The sequence below is a fragment of the Trichoplusia ni genome, unplaced genomic scaffold (genome assembly GCF_003590095.1).
Source record: "Trichoplusia ni isolate ovarian cell line Hi5 unplaced genomic scaffold, tn1 tig00000884, whole genome shotgun sequence".
Classification (NCBI taxonomy): domain Eukaryota; kingdom Metazoa; phylum Arthropoda; class Insecta; order Lepidoptera; family Noctuidae; genus Trichoplusia; species Trichoplusia ni.
Genome location: NW_020800072.1, coordinates 33,893 through 52,508, shown reverse-complemented (window position 1 = coordinate 52,508; position 18,616 = coordinate 33,893). Strand labels below are relative to the sequence as shown.

General features: G+C 39.8%; 1 protein-coding gene across 8 annotated transcripts in view; it reads left to right on the top strand.

The window, feature by feature from the left end:
- Positions 1-151: 151 nt before the first annotated feature.
- LOC113507179 (papilin-like) overlaps positions 152-18,616 on the top strand; it is a gene marked incomplete at its 5' end in the record, with an annotated part of 35,869 nt that continues 17,404 nt past the window's right edge. For 4 of the 8 annotated variants that reach the window (XM_026890033.1, XM_026890038.1, XM_026890039.1 and 1 more), the window contains 43 exon segments: positions 152-295; positions 559-709; positions 1,148-1,271; positions 1,403-1,483; positions 3,729-3,898; positions 4,168-4,300; positions 4,385-4,607; positions 4,857-4,977; positions 5,066-5,245; positions 5,477-5,653; positions 6,045-6,230; positions 6,405-6,540; positions 6,832-6,941; positions 7,290-7,314; positions 7,411-7,455; positions 7,827-7,925; positions 8,135-8,194; positions 8,338-8,898; positions 9,113-9,163; positions 9,248-9,304; positions 9,381-9,725; positions 9,953-10,027; positions 10,365-10,439; positions 10,793-10,864; positions 10,941-11,075; positions 11,323-11,533; positions 11,616-11,683; positions 11,799-11,984; positions 12,097-12,270; positions 12,351-12,468; positions 12,569-12,855; positions 12,938-13,114; positions 13,313-13,489; positions 13,719-13,898; positions 14,326-14,496; positions 14,968-15,052; positions 15,322-15,512; positions 15,863-16,033; positions 16,180-16,303; positions 16,425-16,524; positions 16,763-16,961; positions 17,304-17,474; positions 18,488-18,611. In XM_026890033.1, the coding sequence (XP_026745834.1) occupies positions 152-295; positions 559-709; positions 1,148-1,271; positions 1,403-1,483; positions 3,729-3,898; positions 4,168-4,300; positions 4,385-4,607; positions 4,857-4,977; positions 5,066-5,245; positions 5,477-5,653; positions 6,045-6,230; positions 6,405-6,540; positions 6,832-6,941; positions 7,290-7,314; positions 7,411-7,455; positions 7,827-7,925; positions 8,135-8,194; positions 8,338-8,898; positions 9,113-9,163; positions 9,248-9,304; positions 9,381-9,725; positions 9,953-10,027; positions 10,365-10,439; positions 10,793-10,864; positions 10,941-11,075; positions 11,323-11,533; positions 11,616-11,683; positions 11,799-11,984; positions 12,097-12,270; positions 12,351-12,468; positions 12,569-12,855; positions 12,938-13,114; positions 13,313-13,489; positions 13,719-13,898; positions 14,326-14,496; positions 14,968-15,052; positions 15,322-15,512; positions 15,863-16,033; positions 16,180-16,303; positions 16,425-16,524; positions 16,763-16,961; positions 17,304-17,474; positions 18,488-18,611 (6,450 nt within the window). 8 annotated transcript variants of the gene reach the window in all.

Here is an 18,616-nt window from a genome sequence, read left to right as displayed (position 1 = left end):
TAGTACACATACTTATTAAAAGTATATTTATCAACTTCTAGTATTCACAATACAAGCTTTGCTTTATTTGAAGCTACAAAGCATTGTGTGAAGGTTGTGGAATATTATTAGAATTATTGAAAAATAATAAGTAACATTTTGATCAATACAGACCAGACGGGCGGCCGGAATGCTCGGGAGGCGACACAAAGTACTTCTCGTGTCAGACGCAGGACTGTCCACCCGACGCCATCGACTTCAGGACGGAGCAGTGCGCGGAGTTCGACAACGAATTGTTCAGGGGATATAAGTACAAGTAAGTTTGTTCATATTTCACTTTCTTTTTTAGTCCAGTGAGAAAATATCTGACTGCGACAGCCTTTAAAAAATGTTTATTTGTTAAGGATTTGCTAAAATGAGTTTCACGGTTGACTGCTAAATTCGAGTGCATAGAGAATTTGCAAGTCATTTTTAAAATAACACGGGCTTATTGTGAAATGAAAATCGCCACCTAATTTGTCCAAATTCCCTCTTCCCTTTTCTGCTGCAATCTACTGAAGTAACTGAATGATTCTCCAGCTGGGTGCCATACACGAAAGCTCCGAACCCGTGCCAATTGAACTGCATGCCGCACGGCGAGCGGTTCTACTACCAGCACAAGGCCAAGGTCATCGACGGCACCAGGTGTAACGACGAGTCTTTCGACGTCTGCGTCAACGGAACTTGTCAGGTAAACAGTAGTTATTACCAGAGTTTAGCAGGACACTGAGCAAAATGCAGCCATTTTATGTCATGCTGTCTTTATCATTACCAAATGAAATTGGTAGAGATGAATAAACACTTCAGAACTACACTTAGACATCCTTGGAGACTATGGTCATCCTTGAATAATTTTTCGAAGTAAAAATTAGGATTTTTGGAAGTAAAATATCAGTCAGATAAAATACCATACACAATTTTTTATTTTCATTTTTCTTTAATTTTTAAATTATGATATTAAAACTAGTTTTAAAGGACCACAAAAATACGTTGACGATTGTAGCAATTAACACTTGGTCAGTTTGGTACAAGAGAAGAATTGAGATGTACAAAAATTGTAGATCAAATCCATCATCCATCAAAGCAATTTTTACCTTATATCTGACCAATAAACGTTTTATTTCATTAGCCCGTCGGCTGCGACATGATGCTGGGATCCAACGCTCGCGAAGACAAGTGTCGCGAGTGTCGCGGTACCGGCGCTAACTGCCACACAACCTCCGGTGTCTTTGACACACAGGACCTCATGAAAGGTAACTTTATGCTAGAGTGCACATGTATATTTTAATATAAAAATTAGAATTCAGCTTCTGCTGACTTGATGGACTACTGGGAAACTGTATTTATTATCGATAGTTTGTTATAATTTAATTTAATATTACAGGTTACAACGACATCTTGCTGATTCCTGAAGGCTCTACCTCTATAATCATTGAAGAAATTGCACCTTCTAACAATTATTTGGGTAAGTAATGCTGTCGCCGTCGAATATTGTTATAACAACCTAGAAGACCTATAAGACCCTAAGAAATAATTAGTAATACTCCTGTTATTAATTTGGCATCACTTAAATCAATGACCTGATCAGACATAATTGTTATTCGCTAATCTCTGCACCAGAGAAAATCAAAATTAATAATTTTAATGTTCACTCCAAAGCCTGTCTAACTGTCCTCATAGATAAAATACCGCAAATCTTTATGCTAAATACCTGAACAAAATCCGTGTGCGGCAACAGCAGCAAATATTAAGAGCTGAATAGGCCGACTAACTACAATGACTACAAACCAACGTTACCTAATTTAGCAAACACCATTTACCTAAGTCCTACTACAGATACTGATATATATAAAACTATCCATTCATTAAATTCCACTAATTCTACAGGATTTGATGATATCAGTACTATGATATTAAAAAAGTGCGCAAAATTTTTGTCGCCTCCCATTTCTCATATCATAAATATGTCTTTTAACAAAGGACAATTTCCAACAAGGTTAAAGTTTTCTATCGTCAAACCTTTATACAAAAAAGGAGATAGAACCGATATGAATAATTACCGCCCAATAACATTAATTCCGGTACTTTCCAAAATTTTTGAAAAAAATTATGCACGAAAAACTATATTCATTTTTAACTAATTTTAATATTTTAGAAAAACAACAATTTGGGTTTCGGAAAAACAAAAATACTACATTAGCATGTTTTAATTTACTTCAATTTGTTACTACTAGCTTAGACCGTAAAATTCCCGTAACTTCTTTATTTTTAGATATGACCAAAGCCTTTGATTTTGTGAACCATAAATTATTACTTTTTAAACTACACCGATACGGAATCAGAGGAAACGCGCTGGAATGGTTAGAAAGCTATCTAACCAATCGGCAGCAATGCGTAGAATTTAAAAAATTTGAGAAGCAAGAAAAGACTTTGTATCGATCCCCATATATTTTCAATAATTGCGGTGTGCCACAAGGTAGCATATTAGGACCCTTGTTGTTTTTGATATACATAAATGATATACCCAATGTAACTTCACATAATTGTATTTTATATGCCGATGATACTACTATTAGTATTCAATCTCGTTCTCAAAACCTATTACAGTACCAAGAGGAAATTAATAATACGTTAAATAACATTATAGAATGGTTGAAATTAAATAATTTACATATTAATATTAATAAAACAAAAATGATCCAGTTTCAAACATACAATAGCAAAAATTCCCAAATTCAAGTAAAATATAAAAATGATAGTATCGAAGAAGTTGATAACACTAAGTTTTTAGGTATTATAATAGACAAAAACTGTAATTGGAAAGCGCATATTGACGGTCTTTGTACAAAAATAGATAGATTTGTTTTTGTTCTCTATAAGATATTAAACGTGGCCGGAATTGAAGCAGCCATGTGCGCTTACCATGGATATGTTTCCTCAGTCCTCCGTTATGGCATAATAATATGGGGTAATTCTGTAGATACTATTAGAATATTTCGCGCCCAAAAAAGATGTATCAGAACATTATGTAGAGCACAACAACTAGATAGCTGTGTCCCACTTTTTAAAAAACTTAATATTTTACCTCTCCCAGCTCTATATATATTTGAAATTTGTGTCTTTGTTTATAAATATCCCTATCTATTTGATAAACATAATGATATGGTTTCTAGGCCAAGTAGAAGAATACACAAATTGTATATACCTCAACAGAGACTGCATTTGTTTTCCTCCAATGTTTTTTGTATGGCTATTCGTATTTACAACAAGCTACCTGATTATTTTAAATCTTTAAAATTTACTATATTTAAGGCAAAACTTTTTCAACTATTAAATGAAAAATGTTATTATTCAATAGATGACTATTTAAATGACAAACTGTGACCTTTTAGCTTATATGACATGTACCAATTCTGTTTTTTTTTTATTTCTTTTTAATTTTTACTTTTTGTATTGTTACTAAAACCCCGTTTGCGATATGACATTTTTCTATTTTCATTCTAGACTTAATAATATTTGGACGCTGGAAACAGTAGAATATTATGGACTTTATTTTATGTAACACCTGTTGTAACAATATTCTTCCAAATAAACAAATTATAAAATTATTATTATCAAAGAAAGGTGTCAACAGTCACACACACAACAATTGATTGATTTGGCGAGATATTCGAGAGCTTTGAGCATTGAACATTTTTATAAATTTGCAGCATTAAGAGCAAAGAACGGCACGTACTACCTGAACGGGCACTATCACATCGACTTCCCGCGCAGCATGCTGATCGCGGGCGCGCTGTGGACCTACGAGCGCAGCCAGGGCTTCGCCGCGCCAGACAAGCTGAGGTGTTTAGGACCTACCAGCGAACCGCTCTACCTATCTGTAAGTATTTTGCTAAAAATCATAGCAAAAAACATGTGTTCCTAATTGGGTGTTTATGCTAATGTATAATATCTATGTAATTTATTTGTCTATGGATCGGAAACAAATTTATGAAATACTTAGCGCCTAATTTATTTATTTTAGGAAGCTGTGAAACACCGTAATACATAAGAAAGAAAGGTTATTTTACCGACTGCCTCTCAAAAACGTAATCCTAGCAGCCTAGCAACAGTTAATCTTCTGTTATATATATCTGACATATATTTCAGCTTCTACTTCAAGACGAGAACGTAGGCATCAGCTACGAGTACAGCGTACCGAACGAGTCAGCGCCCCCAGCGGACAAGCGATACAACTGGGTACATGAGGAGTTCACACCCTGCAGCGCGTCCTGCGGAGGAGGTACACAATAACTAGATCATTATTAATATAATACCTACCTAGTATTTATTTATCATTAATATATATTTTTTGTAATGTGTTCAGGTTTCCAAACTCGTAACGTGACATGTCGATCTCGGGAAGAGCTGGAGGTAGTTGACGACAGCCTGTGCGATGAGGGTCTGAAGCCGCCCACCAACCAGTCCTGCAGCCCCGAGCCATGCCCTGCGCAGTGGGTGGAGGGAGAGTGGGGCGAGTGCTCGAAGCGGTGTGGCAGTGGCGGGGTCAAGGCCAGGGAGGTCACCTGCCAGAAGATCATTGCCAACGGGTGAGTTACAACAACGATCACAATTTGTCGACAAGGTGAACGCCTTGTATCGTTTTGCAACTGTCTTGCCAACAGTTTCCAATGACTGGAAAAACTACCTTCACTGAAAAAAAAAGTAAAAAACACCATAACCAGTCGTCACGACATAATAGGAACGCGCCTTAGAACAAAAACTGAAATTCTACATAATATAATAAACAATAAAAAAAATTCTAGTTACATTACCTAATGTCTCACTATTACTTACAGCTACTTGTCAATAGTTCCCGACAAGGAATGCTTCGACCTGCTGGGCCCGAAGCCCGAACTGTTCCAGGAGTGCAACCAGGACGCGCCCTGTCCGATCTGGTTCATCGGGAAATGGAAACCGGTAAGCATTTATTAGAACATGACTTCCAAAGCACTGATCTATTTATGTTTGCCTGCTTTTACTGATTTTTATTTTTATTATCCATCAGTGTGACAAACTCTGCGATGAAGGAACACAAAGGAGACAAGTCGTTTGCTATCAAAAGAAAGATGGCCGTATCGAAGTGCTCGATGATAAGGACTGTCCCGATGAGAAGCCAGTGAGCGAGCAGCCCTGCTACGAGCAGCCTTGCGATGGAGTCGACTGGGTCACCTCCGAATGGGCCGGAGTAAGTACACTAACAATCTCTTATATCACCAATTTTTCGTCATACGTCCGGGCGTAAAATAAATAAATAAAGGGCACATAAAGGCTTCTTGTTCCTCTTATTTGGCTCCAGATTGTTTTGCCTGGGCCATTGGACATCAATCCAGAAATAATCAATTATATCATCCCGCTAAACTACTTCCCCTTAATTACTAAACTTACGTCCTAATTTTAACCTATGTTTTTTCCACAGTGCGACTCGTGTTTCTCTAAAAACCGCACGAGAACTGTGGTGTGTGTGACGAAAGGTGGAGTCGTGTTGAATAACAGCTTCTGCGAGTACCATCTGAAGCCAGTGGATGTTGAACCGTGTGATGAGGACAAGCTGCCGGCTTGTGAGGTGCAGTGGTATGCGGAGCAGTGGGGCAAGGTGAGTTAGAAAACCAAAAAAGGACTTACTTTTTTTTAAATCGACTCCCGCATTACGGCGTTTAATCCGTGGGTCGCGGGTGGTTTCACGAGCATTCAGACACAAGCACAAAGACACCCAGAGTCAGGACAAGCGTTCGTGGCTGAGACAACGGCTGACAAGGCAAAACATTGTGACAAGTCAGGTCTTGAAAATATAATATAACAATATAATACACCCGCCGTGTACTGGCGATCACCTAGCACCTATCTGAGGTTTGGATAAAACAATTTAGACTTTTGTAATGCAGGTGCCCTCCCGAAGCTCCTATTCTATTAAATACCTACCAATAAGTTATGTTGATACTTTAAAAACGCAACCACTTAATATTCTTCATTTTGTCTTTTTTTAGTGCTCAGTGAATTGCGGCGACGGTATTCAAACTCGTCAAGTGTTCTGTGGACTGTACACCAATCAAACTGTGTTTGTCGTTTCAAATGACAAGTGCGCTCATCTACCTAAGTACAAGGATACCAAGAACTGCACTATCCCTAAAGAAGAATGCCCTGCGCAGTGGTTCGCAGGACCGTGGACTGAGGTAAAATTAAATTAGTATATTTTTGGTACCATAATATTTAACTCCCAAAGTCATGAAGCGTGAGAAGTTTTAGTATCAGGTTTTATAATTTAGTTGCATGTAGCATTAAAACAAGAGGAACCAGCTGTTGAGGATTTTTTAGAGGTGCGTTAATGTATTTACTTTGTTTGACAGTGCGACAAAGAATGTGGTGGAGGTCTTCAGGATCGCAGCGTGATGTGTCTCGAAGGTGACAAGAAGGTCAAGAAATGCGACGGAACCATTGTCTTGGAGTCCTCACAGTCCTGCAACACTGGACCTTGTGATAAAGGTAGATATTAAAATGTAGAACTGAATATAATGTTTTAGAGTTCCTTGCGCAAAGGGTAAAACGGATACCTACCTATTACTAAAGAACCGCTGTCTGTTCGTTTGGTACTATGCCACACCTCATGAACCGTATTAGCTAGACAGTTGACCTTTTTTCACAAATGCTGCAGTTTTGTTGCCGCTATTAAAGGAATTAAAAAAATATCGAGGGTTTAGTATATTTGTATATATACGAAGGAAAAAAAATATTATTTATTATTTACTAACAGAAATATATTGTTTTAATCCAAAGATGAGATGTTGCCGGTGAACGTGAAGTCGACGACAATCATGGACGAAGAGGAATGTGAAGACTACGACACGGACTACTCCGAGGTCGGCCTCGACGAGGCCTTGACCACGGTAAGACATTGCAACCTCCAGCTTAATTAAAATAGAAAAAAAGCTACTTACTTAATTATCATTTACAAAAATTGTATGACTCCTCAGTCTTTCATAACAGATTATTTTGATTGATAGCTGATTTTTGTGATAGATTTTTTGTGTGGTATAATTACAAATCAACCAGTTATCAGACCTGCTAATTGAAGAATGATCATGGTCCTATACATTTCATCCAGTTTGGCTTAGTTTTTCTTTAAAGCCGGTAACATTTTCTTCTCGTTAAGAAAATATTATTTCGCCAAACTAAGCCAAAGATATAGTTGCATGTCTATGAAAGCAATATTTAATTAATCTTATTGTTTTCAGCTTGACACGATGTTCAGCGATGCAGGTAAGAAAGCTAAAACATTTTATTATTGTCACACACGATAATAATGCATTGATATTAGTATTACTGAATTTTATTATACATTTATTTTGTTTACAGCCTTCGGCGAACCAGAGTCTCCATTCGAAACTGGATCTGGATTTGGTACGATTTTTATATCATTATTTTTTATTCAAGAGAAAATTATGTATTATTATAATAATACAGCCCGAATAATTTGGAGAATTCCTTAATCATGTGCTAAAGCGGCAACAATCTCGCGAATTCCATCTTTTAATAAGTTACGAATCATCAACACGAAATTTACTTAAACAAGTTAATTTTTAATCATTATTGTTCAAAAGTATTCCTCATAATTATTTAGGCTTCAACGAAGTCTTGCTAGAAAATTAATTGTAATTTAATCACAATAGCGATAGCACCCTGTGAAAGTTCACTTCTCTTTTACTCTTACTTTATTTAACTTTTTAAAGCAAAAATAATAGAGATTATAAAACAACCGTTTCTTCTAACAGGTGAAGGCTCGGGATACTTCTCCAGTTTCTCAACAGGCTCAGACTACACCACTGATACCGACTTCACGACTGACTCCACAGACATTATAAGCAAACCAGGTATATAAACTGCACGTCTATTATAAGCTTTTTTGATTATATTGTTGTGTTCAACATCATTAAGTAAATGATTGCTTTTTCTATACGTTTTTAAAAAAATGTTAAAGATGCTATGGATATGACACATGGTAGACTACTGTGTGCCATGTGTGACAATGCACAAAGAAAAAAAGACAAATGCAAAAGCTAATAAAAGCATATTTTATCAGCAGGAACAACGGTAGACAAAGATGAAACTACAAAAACGACAGCTTTCCTGACACCGAGCGGTAAGTTATGAGAAACTCCTTAATTTGTTACTACTGAACCGTTTGATTTTAAACGAATGACGTACAAAACAAGTATTTATTAGAGACTTTCTAATCAATTCAAGTGTAAATGGAGTTTAACGGCTATTAAAATAATATTTCAGAGAGCAACGGCACAACACCGATACCTATGTCTGGGGCTACCGATTCAACAGATGTAACATCAAGTGGTGACACTGATACGACAGAAACAGGTTCAACTGAAACCAGTGAAACTGGATCCACAGAATCTGACGCTACTGACGACACAGCATCAACCGACGATGGAAGTGCAAGTACTGATGATAGTTCAACAACAGAGGGTGGAACCGAAGTAACAGACAGTTCTTCTGACGGTGACTCGTCGACTACTGAAACCGGTGTCACGGATACTGCTGTGACAGAAGACACCAGCGAAACCGGCTCAGATAGTACCTTAACTACTGACGCAGGATCAAGTGATAGCACCGAGTCTTCAACAATTTCTGGTAGCACTGATGTGTCTGATACGGATGCCACAGGTACAGAGACCACTGATGAATCGACTGTCACAGAGGAGACAGTAACTACAGATTCGACGGAAACTGAGGATACGGACACCACAGAGACCAGCTCAACTGACACCACGGAAGAAACTGGCACGACTCCAACATCTGAAAGTGATACCACCGACTCAACCACTGATGGTAAAATAATTTAGTTAAATTACTGTTCATAATATTTTAAGACTCAGATTTTAAAAGGGAACCCGCTGAAAACCTTAAAGTACATCCAAGTCCTTTCCTTAAAAGATATGGCAAAATTTTATCTAAGGATAAATAATAACTTAGTTTGGCAATCTTCGAAATTAATGTTTTTATTAGTAGTACTTTTACAATAAAATGAATAATATTTTTTCAGGTTCCGCATTAACAACAGGAGATGAAACAACTGCTTCGGATCTATCAAGCGGTAAATTCTTATATCCAAATGTAAAATCTTTTATTATATTTTCTGGTTGTTCTTAATAAGAAGACAAAAATCTTTTCTTTGCAGAATCCACAACTTCTGCAGATGAAACAACTTCGAAATCAACAGCAGCATTAACACCAAGTACGTAAACTATTTTACTATGAAATATTATTCCCTCATAGTAAAAATATCGTTAAATCTTTTAATTCTGTTACAGCATTCACTGGTTCTACAGAAGTATCGACTTCAACTGACGCTACTGAATCTAGTACAGATAGTTCAGGAGCCACTGATGCGACAACCGACCTTGGATCCACCACTGACGGAGGTTCGACAGTTTCTACGAATGAGGGAGTAGAATCATCGACAGTAGATGCAAGCACAGAGTTTACAGAGAGCAGTACTTTCGAGTCCACTTCACTAGGATCTACGGAATCTGAAGCCACCGAGTCTTCAGTTACCGACTCATCTGATTTTACAACAGGATCTGAAGCTACTGACGGTTCAGAATCCACGACAGAAGCCGGATCAACAACAGAAGCAGGTTCAACCGCTAGTGGAGGTTAGTTACTTTTGATAAACATTATCCCCTTCTTATTTAAAATCATTGTAATCCATCCATAAATGCAAATCTAATATATTTCTCAATCGGGAATTCCAATGATAGTTGTTAAGTAATTTTTACTCCATCTTACTGTTTTTTTTTTATTTGCTTTATTAAAAAGAAATATTATTTATTTGTTTTTTCTCCTACGCGTAAAAACAACTTATCCATTTGTTATTTATTAGAAACGGAATCAACGGACTCGAGCAGCACTCAAGAGTCGACCGAAGAATCGACAACTGGATTCAGCACAGAAAAAGGTATGTACACCACTCACCGATATGAAAAGATATCACTTTCATTAAGGTTAATTATCACATTGAATTGGCATTTTGTGGCATGGATTATTTACGATTTTGCTTTTAATAGTTGATCAGTACGTGGTATCTACCACCGCAATGGTAAAGTCAGGGTGGAAAAGCTTTATATGCTGCTACCACGACAATTTTTCGTGGGTTCTAATTTGCTATAAAAATAGGCGGAAAAATTAAATGGCCTTCATCCTCAATGCTTTGCAAATAAAGTATTTTTTTTCAAGTTCTAATATTCATACAATGTAAACAGGTCATAAAATAAATTATTAATTTTGTGTGCCAGATACAGCGGCGACAGAGGAGAGCACCACAGAAGGCTCCACTTCAGCCTACAGCAGCACCGAGTTCACCACTGAGGGTAAACACATCACAAATACATAAATGACTAGTTTAATATCGATGGAAAATCATCAAATGACTTCTTCACCTTTGGGTGGAAAGGAAGGGAGTGTCGGATTTCTACTGACTAAACTCCACCCATGTTCCTTTCTTTGCATTTCGTGTACCGCGGCCGCGATTACCTTTTCAAACAATCCCCCTACCCCGGCAGGAAGGTTTGAAACAGCTGCTAGTAAATAGTTTGAAAACATTTTGCTCAGTTTTTTTAACAACACAGGTAAACATCATCATTTAACACATGAAAAAAATTACAGTTTTCATGACCTCTATGCATTCGGACGTTATTAAAACATGTGTATCTTCCATTATCAGGTAGCACCACCGAGGACCTCTCAAGTACAGAAGGATCCTCAACAGAAGGAGTCATCATATCTACTGGCTCAAGTTCGTATTTCTTCTTAGATTCTACCATAAAATACATAATAATATAAATATATTAATGCAATTATTATTTTTCCAGCACCTCGGTCTTTCATCATCACAAGTCGCAAACCGTTCTGCAAGCCACGTAAAAGTAGGAAGCCTAAATGTGAAAAGACCGAGTTCGGATGTTGTCCTGACAAGAAATATGCCGCCGCTGGACCATTCGATGCAGGTAAATCAACTTTCAAAAACTTCAATACTCAATACTCAATACTCAATCATTTAATTTTATTGCATTCCATACTTCCTTAAAGGAGCTTCAAGATCTCAAACTTTATCGTCCTTAAGTTTCATTTAGTATAGTTGAAGAGACTTATTAAAGCACGTAGATATAAGTACATATTACCCCACATACAAAATTGTTTTCAAACGAATTCCTTAGTTCTACTCATCAATGTTTCAAAACTTTACTTATTCAGGTTGCCCGAAACCGCGTACCTGTAAGGAGTCGATTTATGGTTGCTGTCCGGACGGACTATCAGCGAAGTTGGGAGAGAGTAACGAGGGCTGTCCCGTGGAGCCCTGCGCCGATACGCTCTTCGGCTGCTGCGCCTCCGACAACAAGACCGCAGCCCAAGGCAACGACCAGGATGGGTGCCCGCCGCCGCCGCCTAAATGCTTCTCATCTAAGTATGTTCACTTACAATTTGGTTATATCCAGACATTATAATCTGGATGGAGAAGGTGCTAATGTATATGAATGTTCTTACAGGTTTGGCTGCTGTGCTGATAATGAAACTGAAGCAACTGGACCAGATTCTCAAGGATGCCCCGAATCTGGTCAGTTACCCAAAGAAAAAAAGTGATTTTGTGCTTTGAGTTTGCAGCAAACTTTTGAGGTAAATAAGAGTAATTATAAAAACACTAAAAATAAATTGATAACTCTGTAATTCAGAAACAACGACCGTCGCTGCTGACACCGAAACTACAGCCGGAACCACAGAATCAAGCGAATTTACCGACGCAAGCGAGGCAAGCAGCACACCCGCTGAGAGCTCCACAGACTTCACTGCAGGATCCACCGCAGAAGCAGACTGCAGTGCTACTGCCTTTGGTTGCTGCCAAGATGGTGTATCACCAGGTGAAAAATCTCAATGAATTTCAAAAATATCAGCAATCATTCAATTAAATAATTCATCACGCGAAGCCCTAACATTAGACAGACATTTATAATCCTTGCTACTTGATTTCAGCTCAAGGAGCAGCAATGGAAGGATGCCCTGCAGCATGCGCTTCATCAGCTCACGGCTGTTGTCAAGACGGCAAGACTCCAGCTCACGGACCTGACTCCGAAGGATGCTGCTTACTGCACTCCTTTGGTTGCTGCCCTGATAACCGCAAACCGGCCGAAGGACCACACCTTGATGGTAAAAAAAATCTCATGACTTTTCTCCTAAAGTTCAAAATCGATAAATTATAATTAATGTTGTTATGTTTTATTTCATAGGTTGTGGCTGCCAGTACGCCCGCTATGGTTGCTGTCCCGACAACGCCACCATTGCGCAAGGCCCAGACAATGAAGGCTGCGGTTGCCAATACACGGAACATGGGTGTTGCCCAGACAGGTAACAGAGTCCTAGTTTAACAATCTGCAGAAATACGATTTTCTTAAAGAATAGTAAGGGATTAACGGACTGTGACTACATGATTGTCTTAATTTGCTAGGCATACGGCGGCCTCAGGTCCTAACAACGAGGGTTGTGGCTGTAACACATACCAGTTCGGCTGCTGCAACGACGGTATCACGGTCGCCAAGGGCCCCGACCAGCAGGGCTGCCACTGCCGCGACTCCAAGTACGGCTGCTGCGGCGACGGCGAGACCGCCGCCACCGGACCTGAGTCCGCCGGCTGCGACTGCTCCTCCAGCCAGCACGGCTGCTGCCCTGATGGAAACACTGCAGCTTCTGGACCTAAGTTCCTTGGTTGTACTGATGCTCCTGAGAATAAACAAGGTAAAAAACGTATAGAGTGCAGACCATGCAACCTTCGTAGACTTGATTATTTTTCCATTCACATAATTATTTTGAAATACAGCGGTATGCGGTATGCCAACGGACCCCGGACCATGCCACAACTTCACGGCAAGCTGGTACTTCGACCTGGCATACGGCGGCTGCTCCCGCTTCTGGTATGGAGGCTGCGAAGGCAACGGCAACCGTTTCGCCACAAAAGAGGAGTGCGAGGATGTCTGCGTGCAGCCCGCGCCTAAGGGTGAGCTGAACCTGAAATTAACTAAAAATCTATTTTCATATATGTACTTGTCAAAACAGGAAACCAAATAACCGTGGAACTTTTTCATGATCCTAGGAAGAACTCATTACAAATCACAAGTTTTTCATATTCATACACATCGTTAATACGTAAAAAAAAATTCTTGAGTTTTTATGTATGTAACAATGTTATCCCCAGACGCGTGCAAGTTACCAAGCGTGAAGGGTCCGTGCGACGCTGACTACGTGCGCTGGCACTACAACAGCTCGCGCGAGCAGTGCATCCCCTTCAGATACGGAGGCTGTCTCGGTAACTCCAACAACTTCGACACCAGGGAACTCTGCCAGACACAGTGCGAACCTGACAGGACAGCTAGTAAGTACTCCTACCATTAAAATGTTGACCCAAAGGTACAGACAAATGTTACTGCATTTGTTTGTAATGTCGTCTAAAAAAACTAGGATTATGAACTTGATTTTGAATGAATTAAAAAAAACTCGCAATCTAAAAGAAACAAGTTACTACCTCAACGTAATTACAATATGGCCCTATACCGCAAAATGAAATGTTAAATGAAAGCCACTCAATTAAATAATTGTTATAGATCAATGCAACCTGCCCATCGAGCAAGGTCCATGCGCCGGCAACTTCGGTCGCTGGGGCTTCAACGCGGAGAGCCGCCGCTGCGAGCAGTTCATTTGGGGAGGCTGCGAGGGTAACTCCAACCGGTTCAGTAGCGAGGCCGCCTGCCTCATGCGCTGCGACCCACCGGGAGCACCCAAACGTAAGTACTCTAACACAGGTTTGGATGTACAAGCTCACTTACATAATAATCTTTTTAAGACATGCGTTTTATTGAGGTAGATTTAGCATGAATCTCAAGACACTTGGTGCTTAAAGTAAACAACACTTTATACAACTTTGCATAAACCCTATAGTATAATATAGAAATACTTATGTTTGTACTACTTTGGGCTGTAGTTAAAAGGAACGCATGGTTTCTGCACAAGAATGTTTTACTATTTTCTTATTCCTTGCTGGTTGAAATTGATGCATACAACTTTTTAAGTAGGCTTTTATAAATGAGAGATTACTTAAGAAGTTGTGGTGTGTGAACATAATCTTGAGCTTTCTCTGACAATAATTAATAATACTTTTCCCTGGTATGTTGAATGGTGTTACGGTGTACTAACAATGGGTTACCCACACAGCTCAGTGCTCAGAGCCACAAGAAGCCGGCACTTGTTCAGAGAAACAGGCTCTCTGGTCGTTCAGTCAGTCGGAGAACCGTTGCATGCCCTTCTACTACAGCGGCTGCGGAGGAAACAACAACAAGTTTGTGGCTAGAGAGCATTGCGAACAGGCCTGCCCGAGAGCTTATGGTTAGTTGCCTAAACAACAAAAATACTTATACCATTTTTAAAGGTTAGTTCCTGATTTGAAGAACGACAGCTGCTGGTGGAGATATTTTTTTTAGTTAAAGTTCGTCGGTTATTATTTTTTTCTCCATTCAATTAGGTAAGGTATATGAAAATCTTCTCTGTACGGCTCAACATGAACGGGGTTGCGGTAAAAAAGATTTTTGCAAATTATAAATAGCTGTTCGAAAGGTAAGGTTTGCGTTTAACTACACTGGAAAGTGCACAGGAAAGTAAGATAATAAAATTGCTTGCTTAGTTTAGTTGGGTTTGTAGTTGGTACTTGATGGATGCATATTAATTCAATAAGCATGTGGATTTTGGAACTAACTCATATTTCCTGGGCAGGCATTTTGCTTTTTGTGCTCTAAAGAGAATTGGAATCTTTTTGACCACAGGTAGGAAACACAAATGTAACGGTTATTAATGTTGCAGTACCTGACAAGTGCACGTTGCCTGCTGAGGTCGGATCGTGCTCTAACTACAGAGAGAAGTGGTTCTACGATACCGGCATTAAGAGGTGATATATATTTACCAACTACTTTAAAAAAGAGATCCATGCATGTCAGAGCACCAGAAAATGTCCTACTATCTGTTTTTCTTTTCTGCGTCTTTCTCTCTGATTCTGCCCTTGTCTAAATTAAAATATTTCCTCATTTCTAATGCCGGGAAACACTGCTTCATCTTTTGTCATGTCTAGGCATTAATTTTGTAATTACCTTAAACATTCTAACCTTACATCCTCACCTTGACAATGAGTCCGTCGCATATTTATTCCCTTATTTACAGATGTCGTCAGTTCTACTACGGAGGATGTGGAGGCAACGAGAACAACTTCGGTAGCGCGGCCGAGTGCGAGAGCAGCTGTAATGAGGCCCTGCTCACCACCACCACCACCACTCCTAGACCCACGCAGCCGCAACCGCAGCCGCAACCGCAGGAACCTGACCGTCAACCAGAACCGGAACCCGACAGGCCAGGTACTGAAACCAGAAAAACCTTCGGAAATACCAATGTTTTAACAAAATGTCTGGGCTGTAAATAAAAGCTTATAGACATAGGTCTATAAGCTCTCCTCTATAAGCCTCTCCATACGTTCTCCAGCGCGACCGGTTCATTGCCACCTGCATCCACCGAGACCCAGCAGCTTTCACCAGGTCAATACAAAGTAAAAAATAAAGGCTTATGATGCGACAAATAATGAAGTCAATAGTATCAGTAATAGATAAAAAAAAATATCCTTCGCCTCTTTAGACGCTTTCGAGAGATGCTGTGGTGGCTTCGGAACAGTTATCTACGTAGGTGTATTAATTTTAAAGTTTTCTTTCAGAATTCTGTTTCCTGGAGGTGGACTCTGGTCCATGCACCAACATGGAGACTCGTTACGCGTATGACAGCGCGCTCGGCAAGTGCAGGACCTTCGATTACGGAGGCTGCGGTGGAAACAGAAACAACTTCCCCAACGAACTCTACTGCACACACTACTGTCACCCTGTCCAAGGTACAATTAATCAACATAAGAACATTAATATAGACTATTTGTAAGGCAAGAAAAACTACCTGTAATGTTCGAACCGTATATTTATTCTGCAACTTATTACTGCTAAGGCTAAATATTACTAGCTAATGTTACATATTTGTTTTCAGACATTTGCCAGTTACCGATGCAGACGGGTCCTTGCGACGACTCTCAGATGCGCTGGTTCTACGACCGCGCCAGCGACTCCTGCAGCCAGTTCACCTACGGAGGTTGCGAAGGAAATGACAACAGGTACCTACTTACCATGACATATGTGCCCATGTGTGTCCAAAAGAGCGACACAAATGATAGCCTATAAACGTCTACTTCATTTTCGACTGCTCTGTAAAACTATATCGTCGATTTGGTTCAGGTTCGAGAGCCGTGAGGCTTGTGAGAGGAGATGCAGGACAGGTCCCGCGCAGACCACGGCAAGGACAGTCACCACGGCGGCTCCCACCACACCATATGTTGTAAGTGTTCCTTTTATCAAGTTGTAGCTATTAAGATACCGATTTATTTTTTTGTGTTAATTTACTAGAATAAGCTTTAACTCAGCTTTGGGATCTCAATCTTGCTCACAAAGGGCTGGACTATTTAATGGTGTCCAAGGAAAGTTTAATTTTTCTTAAAATATGTGCCTATATTCGTCCCGATAAAACCTTCGCCAGCGCCAAAAATTGTCCTTCCTACAACACTTCTGTATTTTAGGACGAAGTCCCAGAGGAGTGCAGGATCCCGGGCTCCCTGGAGCAGTGCTTGTCGCCGGGCGAGGTGTGGTACCTGGAGCCGAGCAGCCGCGAGTGCGTGCCGCACAGCAACCCGGACAGCGGCGCCGCCTGCCGCTACCGAGGCACCTTCCCCACGCAGGAGGCCTGCGAGAGGTCCTGCGGTGCCTTCCGAGGAGTTGGTAAGATGACTCATTCCCCAATATAGGGAGGTCTAGTCAGGAAACAAAAAAATATTCAGTAAAAAAAATATAAGAAACCCTGCCAAATTATTTTATTAAATTAGATTGATCTGCATCATTTATTTAGAAAGCTAGAAGCTAACATTTAAGATTATTTAGAAAGAAAACAAATATTAAATACGCTAAATTTGAATCAAGTGATGGTTCCACATATTTAACAAATATAAATGATCGATATATTTTCTGCCTGTGTTGGCTGTTTCGCGAATCGGCGAAAGCACAAAACGTTTCGCATGTCGTAGATGTTTATAAAGTTATAATAACAAGGAGTGTATTGTCTAGACGTGTGCCAACAACGGCTGGACCCCGGACCTTGCACGTCGTACGTCACGAAGGTCTACTATGACGTACCTTCCGGTCAATGTCTGGAGTTCGCGTACGGTGGCTGCCTCGGAGGCGCCAACCGGTTCTCCTCAGTACAAGAGTGTGCTCAAGTCTGCAAGGCTGAGATAGGTACACACTATACATGCTGTTCACTAAAATCACACATACAGCATGCTGATATGATAATAAAACTTTTTATAGAAGCGCATGTTTTGTACATGTCTTTATTCTACGCGCAAGTTTCTCAACATCGAGCCATTTCAAGCTTGATAAATGCCAAATTGAGTTTAAATCTAAGTGTGGTGTTGATATTTGCATAAAGTATAATTTTACCTATTTTTTTGTAATTAACTTGTATATGAATATACCACAATCATACGACTTGGGTAGAAAATTCTATAAAACGCAACCTGTTCACTTACTCCCGATTTTAATCTTGCTCATGATATTGATTCAGTCATAAATGATACTATCAAAACAAAACAAAATCGAGTAGTGATCTTCTTTTATCATCGTCGTTAGATATCGATTGAGAATTCAAAATTGTGCCTCTGCATAAATTAGGGCTAGTGTCGAGTTTCGGAACTCGACTTCGTCGGGAGTAAGCCTTCTGTTTTTATACTATCCTCTCGCTTACATATTCAATAGTCTAGCTACTTATAATACATTTTTTCAAGAGAAACTACATCAGACTCAACTTCTTGTTGCCAAACACTTAAGGTCTTTTCATTTTGTATTGGTGAAAACGGCGCCTATTCAACAAATTGTCCGTATTCCAAAATAACGGAAGAACCCCATCAGCTCCTCAAGCCAAGCTTCATTCCTAAATAATTGCACGCTTTGATAACCTGTCATCTCGGGGAATATGGAATGGTCACCACGCCAAACCCACTGTGAGTGACAGGGCGCAGGTTCGATCCCCGCGTAGGACAAGTCTGTGTGTAATCCATGAATGCTCGTCCTGAGTAATGGTTTTCTTTTGCATGTGACTTGAATTCTCCATAGTGCGGGAGCTTTCTTTTTTTAGTCTTCTTTGTGGAGATTTTTTTAACAACTTCTCGGTAAGCCCTGTAAAATGTCCCTTGGCTAGAAAGGGCAGGAAAACTTAACAGCAATGTATTAAATAATATCCCTTGTTCCAGACGTGTGCTCCCTCCCACCAGAGGGGGGCAACTGCCTCGACTACATCCAGCAGTGGTTCTACGACGCCTCCCGAGACCAGTGCAACCAGTTCGTGTACACTGGGTGCAGTGGCAACGAGAACAGGTGAA